The sequence below is a fragment of the Hyla sarda genome, chromosome 1 (assembly GCF_029499605.1).
Source record: "Hyla sarda isolate aHylSar1 chromosome 1, aHylSar1.hap1, whole genome shotgun sequence".
NCBI lineage: Eukaryota > Metazoa > Chordata > Amphibia > Anura > Hylidae > Hyla > Hyla sarda.
Window position 1 is genome coordinate 398,682,028 of NC_079189.1, and position 13,954 is coordinate 398,695,981.

General features: G+C 39.7%; 2 gene segments (V, D, J or C); both read right to left on the minus strand.

The window, feature by feature from the left end:
- Nucleotides 1-278: 278 nt before the first annotated feature.
- Nucleotides 279-731, minus strand: LOC130363837 (Ig heavy chain V region 1B43-like). The segment is given in 2 exon segments: nucleotides 279-607; nucleotides 679-731. Coding segments are annotated over 2 exon segments (375 nt in total).
- Nucleotides 732-1,566: 835 nt separating this feature from the next.
- Nucleotides 1,567-5,879, minus strand: LOC130363990 (Ig heavy chain V region 1B43-like). The segment is given in 3 exon segments: nucleotides 1,567-1,581; nucleotides 5,339-5,760; nucleotides 5,832-5,879. Coding segments are annotated over 3 exon segments (483 nt in total).
- Nucleotides 5,880-13,954: the final 8,075 nt, after the last annotated feature.

Below are 13,954 nucleotides of genomic sequence, written 5' to 3' on the forward strand. Positions count from 1 at the left end.
CTCAGACAACTCCTTTAACACTATGCATCTACAGTACCCTGAAGAGATAAGGTCACAACACTGCCCCCCTCAACATGTTTCGCCACTGAGCTGTGGCTTTGTCAAGAAGATTGTCTGTATCCCTTTTTGTGAACATCTGATTTAGTTTTAGTTGTTCTTAAGGGCTCACAAATGTTTAAGAACCACTGTAAATGCAAAGGGCACACTAGAGCCACAGATGAATAAAATCTGCGGCATGAAGAATAAGCAGGAATTTGTACAGTCTCTTCCTTCCTTCCTCATATTGTGGGTTGTGCAGCACAGAAATATGTTGCAGAGTCCGCTGTCTCCAGTGATCTTACTTGTAGATACACTTCATTTTTGTTTGTGTCTCTTGACAAGGTAATTCTACTGCTTAGTGAAGGATTGTAAGCTGAGCCCTGAGCATGGTTAAGGTGAGCCAGAAATACAAACTTATGTCCAGCGTCTTGTCTTATGAAGTTAACAGCGTGAATTTTACTTCCATCAGTAATGAGAACACCAGTCACTTTACAGGTCAACATCATTGACTGTGAAGGTTTAACCACAGAAGGTGCTGAGAATGATAGTGATATCTGAGAGAGGACACCTAGGAAGATGGTAACATGGTTAATAACAGGATACAGATCAAGTAGAGGGGAACAAATAAGCTTGACTTACATGGTAGAGCTGACACCACAAAGAAAACCAAAGTCCCAGAATGCATTGTGTTGTTTGAAGGAACTCAATAGCAATACTGGTAAAACTGCTAATATACTGTGTTTAAGATAAAAAAGTGTGAAGGTCATTTGCATATTTTTACATATTTGGGCACAGTATCATGTGGGAAGTAAAGTCAAACTGGTAGTATACGTATAAAAAAAAGTCAGAACAAGACCTGTCCACTCAACCAATCACTGACTGCAGCGGAGTCCGGTCTCGGCCAGTGATTGGCTAATTGGATAGGTCCTGTTTTGACCTCTTGTCTTAGAACAGGGAGCAGACTGACACTGCCCAATGCCAAAGTGGGAGCCCGCCGCCATCACTCATAGTTGCCAACTGTTACAATAAGGAGGCATAGGGACACTTTAAATATACAGAGGCACAGCAGGGCACTATTACTGTATGGAGGACATTACACAGGGACACAAGGGCATTAGTAATGAGTGGGGGTACTGTTGGAGCATTATTGTGAAGAGGATTACAGTAGGGGCAATAGTTGTGGGTTATAATAAATGTCTTTATTAAGACTTCATGACTGTATGGTACACTAATGGTAGCACAATGCTCTGCAGAGACAAGTCACAGTTGGGAGAAGTCATCATGGCCATCTATGTCAGAAGCAGAAGAAAGGGCAAAGAGGACTCCAATCAGAAAAGATGTCACTTGTGAGTCATTGGATGAGGAGGGCAGTATATAGTATAAAGTCATAAGTGGGGATACAGTGAGGGTGAACATTGCAAGAATGCAATAACTATGGAGGGAGTTCATTAACAGAAATAATGAGTATAAATGCAATAAAATAGAACTTTAACACAGGGAGGTAAATGACCAAATAGTGTACTCACTCTAGAGTGTAGTTACCTATAAAACACAATAAAAAGTAATATTATGAAAATAATAATAATAATAATGATAATTTGTCACTATAATAAGGCTTAGAAAAACAAACAAACAAAAAAACTCAACAATCTTATCAATTATTTATTTAGTTAAAAGGAAAAGTAGTGATTTGTTATGTTTGCACCTTCACTTTCTCAAATAATATTCACCTTCTCCTTCAGCATTAATCACTTTTGTGGGGGTGGGCATGGTTGACCTCTGTGTTTCTCCTTCATCCGGTTGTTGGCGCGAATACTACAGCAAGCAAAACACAGCGTCCCTTACCCCACATCTCCCACATCTTTCCCACCATGCCATTCATACTGCATCCCCTCTCCTCTATCTAACGTGGCTGCCAACTGCCCAACACCGCTTTATCAGGCTAGTCTATTTCCACGTGCAGGCTTATTCATTTTAGTGTAGTAGAGAGACAGGTAGGGCCGGCGGATAAGCCTGGTTGTCCGCTTTGGGGAAGTTGACGCATCCACATAGGTGTGTCCGCTATTCAGAAGGGGAAAATACATTTAGTCTTATGGGCCTGAACAATTACTAGAATAGTCTTTGTATTTTCTGAAGCTATAACCCACTAACCAAGTACAAGGTAATTGCTTCAGAAAATACACAGATTATTCTGATAATTATTTCCTTCTGAGCCTGTTTAGATTATTGGTGGCCAATTCAATTAAACTGCATCATGTGAACACAGCCTAACAAAGCAGCTAAGTGCAAGAGTAAAGGTAAAGTAAAGGGAAAATGTTGTATATATGAGTAATGGCATTGATAATGCACTTATAAGACAGCCTTGATAAAACAGGCAGCACAGGTTCCATCTAGTGATAGAAATAAAGTGTTCAAGCTGTAAGGTAATTTGATAAATATGCATTAATATAAGGTAGTAAGGAATAGCATACTGTATGTAATAAATACTTCCCACTTCCCAATTCTCTCAATGCATTTAACACCCCACCCCTTTGTTTTAGAAACAGAAAGGTCTCATAGTCATCCTTTAGTGAATCCCACTAAGCCCTGTGTATTTCTTTGAATACACTATTTTATCTATTCCCACTAGGTGGCACTGCTGTACTAATATACTTCATCTTACCTATCCGTGCCACACCAGGTTCCCAATACTTTTCATTTGGTTAGGTCAGATGGTTGACAGGTGACCTGCTGTCCCACAATGTAGACACAAAATTGTGAAATAGTACCATGAGGAGGACAACATGCAAGGGCCTGGGTTTATAGAATTGCACAGCAGCACTCGCTGTCCACCGACCAAACATTCTACTTGTTGATTGTAGCTAAGAACGTTCCCTTTGTGAATCTGCTACATCTCCCCTTTATTGTCACTGCATTATTTCTCTGTGGGGTGGTCACTAGTGTTGAGCGGCATAGGCCATATTCGAATTCGCGAATATTCGCAAATATATGGACGAATATTCGTAATATATTTGCGAATATTTGCATATTCGTAATATTCTCGTTTTATTTTCGCATATGCGAAAATTCATGTATGCGAAAATTTACATATGCGGAAATTAGCATATACAAAAATTTGCATAAGCGAAAATTCGCACACCAGTATCACACAGTAGTATTAGAGCCTTCTTTACACCACACAAGCTGGAAGCAGAGAGGGATGATCACTGTGATGTGTACTGTGGAAAAAAAAAAAAAAATAAATAAACAAATATTCGTAATTATGAATATATAGTGCTATATTCGCGAATATTCGCAAATATGCGAATTGCGAATATTCACGAGCAACACTAGTGGTCACATGAGGAACAGTTTTCACCCACCTTCATTTGATCCTCTAACTCTTGTCTGTCTCCCCAACACTTCCATTCCACTTATAACAGGAGTAGACATTCCCCACTTTGTCAGCAGGAGTGTGTTGCTGCATCAGTGCCAACCCTGAAGTGACAACTTGGAAAACTTTAGTGGTCTAGTTCAGGACTAGCCTTCCAGACAACCCACCTTCTGTCACCTAGATAGGAGGCTCATTTTTCTCCACCTTCCCGCTACCATTCTCGCCAGTGACTGCCTGCTGCTTTCAGGATTCGCACATCCATTTTATCCACAATGGTTTTATGTCTTTTGGTGGTAAAAAGTTAAAAAAAATTGCACAATGGGTCAAAAAGTCACCATTTTTTGTGCAATGCATCTATACTTGTAATGTCCCAGTATGGGATGTGGCTCTGTACTGTATTTCTGCCCTCTCAGGCAGATTCCATGCGTGTCCTTGGGGCTCTCCTGCTGCAAATCCCATAATTTCTACAAGTTATGTGCAGTTGTGTATTATAAGTGTAATATACCTTTAAATCTTTGTACCACATGATTGTATTGTTACCCAGAGAACCCCAGTGACCAGGTGACCTCCCATGTGACCTATGGGTCCTTGCACAGCCCGCCTTTATAACAAGGGGAGGAGCTGCACTCTCTCTCTTGTTCCTGAGGTCCAGTGCAGTCGTCTCAGTGTGTGTGTGACCAGAGCATTGGAGGCCATCTAATTGTCAGTCATCAAGTCAGTCAAGTCAAGTCTATTGTTTAGACACTGTAGCCTGCACTAAAGTCTGTCTAACCACTGCAAGTCCCAGCAAGCCTGCGAGGTCTCTCTGTGTCACTGGCCTCCTCTCTGGGATATTGGCTGTACTGTATAGACTGAACCACCTGTCTTACCTCAGTAAAGCTATCATTACCCTTAACCTGGCCTTGGACTCTTTATTGCCCCTGCCTAATTAGGATTAGCGGTACTACCTTCTGGTGGTTATAAGGATAAACCACGCCCTGTCGTCAAGAAAAGAAGGGGTTAATGCCATCTCCCCCTCGGGCCATAACATTTGCCCCGCATCTACCTTACACTAAACCCGTGGCGCACTACATACTCATTTAAGAAAACTATTTGAATGTAGTGTGGCATGCATAGGTTTTATTTTTTTTACATAAAGGGCTATATGGGGTCTAATTTCTTGTGTTGTGATCTGTACTTTTTATTGTTACCATTTTCGTTGTGAAGTGACTTTTTTATAGCTTTTTAATAGTTTTTTATGGCATATGAAATGAATAAAAATCAGAATTTTTTTACTTTGTTAGGCTGGGTTCACAAATGTCTGGCACCCGGCATAGTTTCCCTCCGGCGTGCACCGGAGGGAAACTGATGCTACAACTGATCATATTCATTTGAATGGGACAGTTTACATTCATCCAGCGTCTCAATTTGGAAATTTGGATGCCGGATGGTTGGACACGCCAGACGTCACCAGAGAGGAATATAGCTTGACATGTTTTGTTATAGCAAAAGCTTTTGATAAAGTGGGCTGCCACAAAACGTGTCAAGCTATATTCCTGCACTTGGTTCCTGTATTTGCTATTTTGCTGATTTTACTGCATTTAGAATAAAATGAAGCTTTTATACCACTATTCCTGCTAGCTCTGGACTGCTTTCTTAATTTGGATTGACCACCTGCACAGTGGCATTCCGTGCACTGGGATTTCTTCTGTAACCTTTGGTGAGCTGATTTCCTACATATTCTTTATAAATTAGTAATATATTTAATTATTTGCGTCATTTGATTCTCTTTATCTATTTTCCCTATACAAATCTGATTAAATATATTCAAACATATAAAATAGAGAATTCACACACTTTCAAGTACCACTGTAATTGCAAAAAAATTACAAAAATGTAATATGAATGTAACGTGTGAATATAATGTAAGGTTAATAACGACCACACTTGAATAAGCCACAGGTGAATAAAATAGGCATGAAGAATAAGGTGTGAAGCCTTCACAAGATGTGGGATTTGTACAGTCTCTTCCTTCCTTTTACATATTGTGGTCTCTCCAGCACAGAAATATGTTGCGGAGTCCGCTGTCTCCAGTGATCTTACTTGTAGATACACTTCATTTTTGTTTGTGTCTCTTGACAAGGTAATTCTACTGCTTAGTGAAGGATTGTAAGCTGAGCCCTGAGCATAGTTAAGGTGAGCCAGAAATACAAACTTATGTCCAGCGTCTTGTCTTATGAAGTTAACAGCGTGAATTTTACTTCCATCAGTAATGAGAACACCAGTCACTTTACAGGTCAACATCATTGACTGTGAAGGTTTAACCACAGAAGGTGCTGAGAATGATAGTGATATCTGAGAGAGGACACCTAGGAAGATGGTAACATGGTTAGTAACAGGATACAGATCAAGTAGAGGGGAACAAATAAGCTTGACTTACATGGTAGAGCTGACACCACAAAGAAAACCAAAGTCCCAGAATGCATTGTGTTGTTTGAAGGAACTCAATAGCAATACTGGTAAAACTGCTAATATACTGTGTTTAAGATAAAAAAAAGTGTGAAGGTCATTTGCATATCTTTACATATTTAGGCACATTATTATGTGTCAAGTAAAGTCAAAACTGATAATATATGAGCTTTGAATAAATAGGTTCATGTCTAGAACTAAAGAAATGTAGAAAGGATTAGCTGGCACTACCGTCAGAGTCCCCGTCAGAAGTTGGAATCAGCAGATATGCGAGTGGTCGCTCCGAAGGTCTGGGCGGTGCTCAAAACCGACTAACAGCAGCAGAGGTAATCACACAGGTGTGAGAAAGAACGTCTGCGGCACACGTCAAAGGATCCAACACAATTTTATTGACAGCTGATGCAGAGCACAGGCAACAATTGTTTCGCTTACAAAAGCTTCTTCACAGCCTCTGGCTGTGAAGAAGCTTTTGTAAGCGAAACAATTGTTGCCTGTGCTCTGCATCAGCTGTCAATAAAGTTTTGTTGGATCCTTTGACGTGTGCCGCAGACGTTCTTTCTCACACCTGTGTCTAGAACGTAAGACACTGCGGTATGCCAATATTCTCTCCTAAAAGCAATGCTTGTGGAATTGAAAAAAAAAAAAAAAACTAACATTTTGACACCATCTAACATTGGCAGCACACAATAGTACAGAAGAACCATCGGTTCTGTATTACTGTCCTATACAACTCAGAATGTACGCAGAGCTGTAATACATTGGTTTGCATTTTACTAATCTTTAAATATTTTTTGATCCAGGGATTTTTCCAACTTCTTAGTGACATTCACCATACATGTATGATGGAGGAGCACTGAGGAAATCAAGTTGAGCCCACTCCCAATTTAGTGAATGCTGGCTATGTTATACAGCAGTAGTCATCAGGGATCGGGGTAGCCAATAATACCAATTTTGGCCATTTGATGGTGGTAGGAGCTATTTCATCATCATGGCAGGCAGAGGCCTAGTGAGGACCTCTAGGCCTCTCAATGATAGTACTTTTTTTTTAACACCATGCCAAAGGTATGGTATAATAGTAGATCAATAGAATCATAATACACAACAATACAGAAGTATTTCAGTGTATTGTTCGTAAGTTTCTACTTTGTTTTTTTGTCCTGCGTTTTTTGGGTTGAAAAAAATGCATGAAAAAACGCCTGAAAAAATGCCAGTGCAATTTCCTGCGTCTGGCATTTTTTCTGGCGTTTTTTTCATTTGTGTGGAAATTGCACCTTGGCAGTTTTTTTGTGTACCCAAAATTTGTTGGGTACCAAAAAAAAAAAAAAAAGGATGCAGTAGGGATGGAAAAAATATGTATTGAATGAAATTTATATTTTTTATAACTAAATTTGTATTAATTTTTAATAAAGTGTTAAACTTTTTTTCTCTATTTTTTGAATTTTTTAGGTACTACTACTCCCAGCATGGAACAGACTGTTCCATGATGGGAGTAGTAGTACCTGTACTAGTAGACATATCCCCCCCGGTGTCAGTGGTGACACCCAATGCGATCGTCCATAATATAGCAGAGATGCGGAGCGGCTTTATACAGCGCTCGCATCTCTGCTCTGTACTCCGGCCAGTGATGTGAATAGAACATATTTTCCGCCCAGAGTGGTGATTGGCAGGATGTTTGCAGCCAATCACAGCTCTCTGCGGGAAATATGAATGAGTCATGTTCTATTCACATCACTGGCAGGAGTATAATGGCGAGATACAAACGCAGGAGAAAGCCGCTCCACATCTCTGCAATAGACAGGACGATCACATCGGGTGTCAGTAGTGATACCCACTGAGATCTGTTCTTACCTGAAGGTACTACTGCTCCCAACATGGAGCACACTCTGCTCCATGATGGGACCTGTAGTAGCGGCATCAATAGACAGATCACAGCGAGTGTAACTTCTGACACCCGCTGTTATCTGTCTATTAATGCAGGTACTACAGCTCCCAGCATGGAGCAGTGTGTGTTCCATGTTGGGAGTAGTAGTACCTGCAGTTAAGGAAAGATCACAGTGGATGTCACTCCTGACACCCACTGTGATCCTCCTGTATAATGCGGCCAGCCACTCTTCTATGGTAACCTGCACTGACATATATATATACACATATTCATATTTCCCCCAGAGAGCTGTGATTGGCTGGAACCATCTGACCAATCACAGCTCTCTGCGGGAAATATGAATATGTTTATATATACGGCAGTGCAGGGGACCATAGAAGAGTGGCTGGCCGCATCTATAGATTATACAGAAGGATCGCAACGGCAATCTGTCTATTAGTACAGGTACTACTACTCCCATCATGGAACAGTGTGTTCCATGCTGGGAGTAGTAGTACTACCTAAAAAATATAAAAAATAAAGAAAAAAAGTGAAAAACACACACACACTACATTTTTATTATTGTCAGCTAAATTTTTAGGTCCCCACCCGCCCACATAAATTGATCCCTGTTTTAAAAATTAATAAAAATTCAGTTATTTTTTTATAACAAAATTTTTATTAATTTTTTAATTTCGTTAGATCCAATTTTTTCCTCTACTACTGTATCTTTTTTTTTATGGTACCCTACGGAATTTTATTAAAAAAAGGTATCTCCATCACTCTTTTGGATCGCTAAAGTCCAAAAAAGAATATAAACCCCCAGCAAACACCCACTTATCGTTTTTCTTGGCATTTTTTCACTCCCATAGACTTCTACTGGAGAAAAATGGCACGATTTTGACTTTCGCATGCGGAAATTTGCGTATGCAAAAATTATCATATATAAAAATTAGCATAAGCAAAAATTCGCATGTGCAAAAATTCGCACGCCAGTCTTACACAGTAGTAGTATTAGAGCCTTCTTTATACCACACAAGCTGGAAGCAGAGAGGGATGATCACTGTGATGTGTACTGTGAGAAAAAAAAAAGGAATATTCGTAATTACGAATATACAGTGCTATATTCGCGAATATTCACGAATTCGCGAATAAAATTCGCATTGCGAATATTCGTGAGCAACACTATTGGTTAGACATGATCTAAGTTTTAATACATATGGAATAAAGGGACTTATGGAATAAGTTATTTAAAGGTATTGATTAACTAACTTGTCTTTGGTGACCCCTTAATAAAATGATCAGGGATGTATTTTATCCAACTTAAATATGTGTATTTATTTTAGGTGTTAGGTATTTTTATGGTCCTGGGGAATGTGGGCTATAGCATTCCATGTACAAGTGGAATTCCCAGATATAATTTGAGATTCCCAGATATCATTCCCAGATATAATTTGCCTGTCTGGAAATTATGTTTATCACTTCAAGACAAAATAATAATAAAAAAAACACTCATGTGCATGCTGCCATAGATGCATACTTCTTAACCCTTCAAGGGCGCAGCTTGTTTTAACCATATTCAATTTTTTATTATATTTTGTTTCTTTTAAGAGGCAACTCTATTATTTGCCCATCCACAGTGATTGTACTTTGTAATGACACATTTACCATAAAATATACAGCACAATAAACAAAATAGTTTTTTGTGGGGAGAAATTATGAAAACCCTGCAATTTTGGGGGCTTTCTGCTGTTCACAAAGCGGAATCATAGACATTCCATTTTAATAGTTCAGACAATTCCGCATATGGTGATACAAATGTTTGTTGTTGTTTTTTTTTATTTTTTTATTTGAAAAGTGAGAAAAGAAGAGGAGGCGGTTAAATATTTATTAGCAGAGGAGCTTTTGTATATTTTTTGAAAACTTTATTATTTATTTTGCAGTTTTCCCCATTGAGGACTAATATAAGCAAGCATTAAATTACTTTTACTGTGCAATGCTTTACCATAGCATTGATCAGTTATCTCAGCACTCTACTAGTATAGTCTGGTTGAGGCAGACTTTATTAGAAGAACAGCGATAGGTGTCATGGAGGTAAGTTGGTTACCTCCGCCTGCCATCTTGACCTATTGGGCCACCTCTAAACCCACTGGCAACTAAGTTTTTGTCAGGTGGGGATCACTATGATGAACATTTGTGTTATGGGGTAGGAAGGGGTTAAAGGGTTATTCCAGTACGTAAAGAGTATCTGTCATCAAACCATATTTTCTAAACTAAGATTATATTCCCTAACTACTCCTAACACCCCTCCTGCCCTTAAAAAAAATTCTGAGCTTTAAAAAGCTCTGTCACTGAAGCCTGCAAGAGCTGTGCTTAAGTTTGGTCTCCCGCCAGGCCGGGAGGAGACCAAACCAACTGTTTGACTTGGCCAGAACTGTTTGACGCAGGGAACAGAACAGAGCCACCTAGTGGCTGTCTTTTCAATCACATTAAAAACATGTAAAGGTTGAGAAATAATTTAACAGCAAGACTTGGGATTTAAGTGTTTACAGTGTCATCTCACTGCCGAAATCTGGCCTGGTCCAATGATGTGTGGTGAGGTAGAATGAATATTAGGCCTTTACGTTTAGGTTGCGCAAATGTCAAAGTTTGTGACACCACTACTTCGAAAAAGCTCCATACACAAGGCCCTAGGAAATAACTCAAAAAGGCAGAATTGATAGAAAACAACTTGAATTTTACTTCAAATGCAATTTAAGTACGTAAGAATAACACTTTGGAAAGGTTCAGATTTGAGATACAGTACTTGGAATACACTTTGTAGTACAATAGCAATTGGTAAACTTGTAGTTCCACTGATATTTAAACTTGTTTCTCCCTTGTTGTATGTGCTAGACTCAGAGGCTATGTTAACCCTGGGTGATATATGTTCCCTCTTTGGCGAAGCCTGTCTTGTTCTTTACTCCACTTAGGGTTAAACTTAGTTAAATTGATTTAGAATTGACTTGTGACTGGAACACTCTCCTAGCTTTACGTCCTATTTATCTGAGCAAGCTATCAGCGGTCTTCGGGGAGGTGGTCCATGGTGAACTGTGCAAGAATCCCTTCTCTTACATACCCTTCCTTGGGTATTCTGAAACACAACTTTTTTTGAGCACATTCAGAAAGGATGAATATGTTTCTAGCTAGAGCAGGTCTGTAGGAATACAGTCATGGCCGTGAAGGTTGGCACCCCTGAAATTTTTCTAGAAAATTAATTATTTCTCACAGAAAAGGATTGCAGTAACACGTTTTCCTGTATACATGTTTATTCCCTTTGTGTGTATTGGAACTAAACCAAAAAAGGGAGGGGAAAAAAAGCTAATTGGGCATAATGTGAAACCAAACTCCAAATATGGGCTGGACAAATTTTTGGGACATTTTCAAAATTGTGGATAAGATTGTTTTAAGCATGTGATGCTTCTTTAAACTCACCTGGGGCAAGTAACAGGTGTGGGCAATATAAAAATCATACCTGAAAGCAGATAAAAAGGAGAGAAGTTCACTTAGTCTTTGCATTGTGTGTCTGTGTGTGCCACACTAAGCATGGACAACAGAGAGAGGATAAGAGAACTGTCTAAGGACTTGAGAACCAAAATTGTGGATAAGTATGAATTTTGGATAAGTATGTCAAGGATACATGTCCATCTCCAGAAAACTAGATTTGCCTTTGTACACAATGGTCCTCATTTACTTAGAAAATCGGGTTGTAAGTCTATCTTGCTTTCTTACCCGACTGCTTTTTTCCCCTGGTATTTATTATTATGTCGCATCCTGTTTGTGGCACGTGGGTTTTGTTGGTTTTGGTTTCCAACTCCTCTGAGCTCTCGGGAAAAAATCCACAACAATTCAACAAATTCGGGTTGGAAACCTTAATAAATACGTGGGAAAGCTCAGAAATGTCGGGTTACGCCCCTTTTTCGGGTTTGGGAGAATCCACATCGGGTCCGTAGGGAAAAAATGTTGCATCGTGTCGCAGACTGGCGCAGACAAATATGCGACAAAAAAACCCGACAAAAGAGGTCGGGTTTAGAATAGTAAATGAGGGCCAATGTGCAACATTATCAAGACGTTGCAACCCATGGCACTGTAGCTAATCTTCCTGGGTGTGGACGGAAGAGAAAAATTGATTAAAGGTGTCAACACAGGATAATCCGGATGGACCCGTGTGACGTCACGCTCTGCCCCTCAATGCAAGCCTACGGGAGGGGGCGTGATAGCTATCACGCCCCCTCCCGTAGGCTTGCATTGAGGGGCGGAGCGTGATGTCACACAGGGGCGGAGGCGTGATGTCACACGCCGCCGCCGGTCGACCGTAATCAGTCCCGGAGCGAACACGCTCTGGGGACTGATTACAAACGGGGTGCCGTGTGCATGATCCCGGGGGTCCCCAGCTGCGGGACTCCCGCGATCAGCCATCTTATCCCCTATCCTTTGGATAGGGGATAAGATGTGTAAGCACCGGAGTACCCCTTTAAGTGTGCCAATAATTTTGTCCAGACCATTTTTGGAGTTAGGTGTGACATTATGTCCAATTTGCTTTTTTTCCTCTCTTTTTTGGTTTAGTTCCAATACACACAAAGGGAATAAACATGTGTATAGCAAAACATGTGTTACTGCAATCCCTTTCTGTGAGAAAGAAAAATTTCAGGGGTGCCAACATTTACGGCCATGACTGTAGCACAGCTAGTCTTCCAGTGCAATCAGGTATCGCTGTGCAACAGATTTGGTGTTTAATTGAGCATTTTTGCACAAAAATTTAAGGTGGAAACTTTGCCATATAACGTAATACACTTCAGAGAGATAGACCTTAGCTGTGAAGAGACAGACTAGACAGAGCAGTAACCTTTGTGACTATAGCCACATAAACAGTGTTCAAAGTACATTTTGCTACTAATACCCACCAAAGTATACAAATTTAGAATTTTTATTAAAACTATCACAAAATACAAGACAAGGAAAAGATAATTTAACCCATAAAATGCATATAACCCCAAAACTGGAAGTGCACCATATGTAAATAAGTCTCTGTTAGTATAGGGCCAGGTAAGAGAGCCCAGGATTAGATCACAAAGCTAAATGTAATATATATAATATATATATATATATATATATATATATATATATATATATATATATATATATATATTGCACAGGTTGTTATATTGCACTTGGCTCATGAGGTACATCTGTCAGCATATAATGCAAAGTGCATTGGTATCACAAATAACAAGCAGTCATTGTAATCACATAGAATCAAAAGGGCCATAACCTGTGACAGACATCCCGCTCGTGACCATTTGGAGAAACCCCGCACAACCTGACATGTGTTTCATGGATAAAGCACTTTGTCCGGAGATTTTTTGTCTAATAATTTGAAAATTATGCAATTTCTATTAATTAATTATATAATATATAGAATGTTGTGCAAATAATAATAATCTTATGTATTTATTAGTCATATTGGGTGTTGTACTAAGTTTTAATAAAGCGGATCTTGAGTTGTATTAGAAATATAAAGTGATAGAATTGTTTAATACAGGGAACATGTTATTTGAGGGACATCTAGTGGCCACAGGGAGGATTTTCTCATGCTTAAAGTCATAACTGCAGGAAATTCTCGGGTCTAGAATGCTTGTGCACGATTTCACGTGCAGAAGTGGATTCAAGTGTATCATGCACATGTGGTAGGCTGAGGTGAATGTTAGTGACACCAGGAGTGTTAACCTACCACACTCCAAGATGAATTGGTTGCCGTTGTCAAGAGCCGGGTAAAGAATACCTCCAATGCCAGGTTAAGGTGACCACTTGAATTTTATTTCAACAATTGCAGAAAGGTTATACAGACAGTTCAATTCAGGAACCACATATGCAATACAGGGCTTTATAGGACTTAAGCATCCAAATTGAGTGCTCACCGCCAGGGTGGACTTAAGTGGACAGGGGCAGCAAAGGATCTTCACTCCTTTATCCGTGGTTACTATGGGGCCCATTAGACCCTTCTGTTGTCCCCTAAGTGTAAAGTGGACCTATTGAAGAGTGAAGTGGCTCTTACTACACTGATTCTGGCAACTTGGTCTTGAGCCTGTCACACAGTGGAGGTCTTGACTCAATCTTTTCTTACTCTGCACTGCTCTACACTGGTTTTTCACCCTCCTCCTATAGAGATAACATTAACTACTTAGATGACTTAA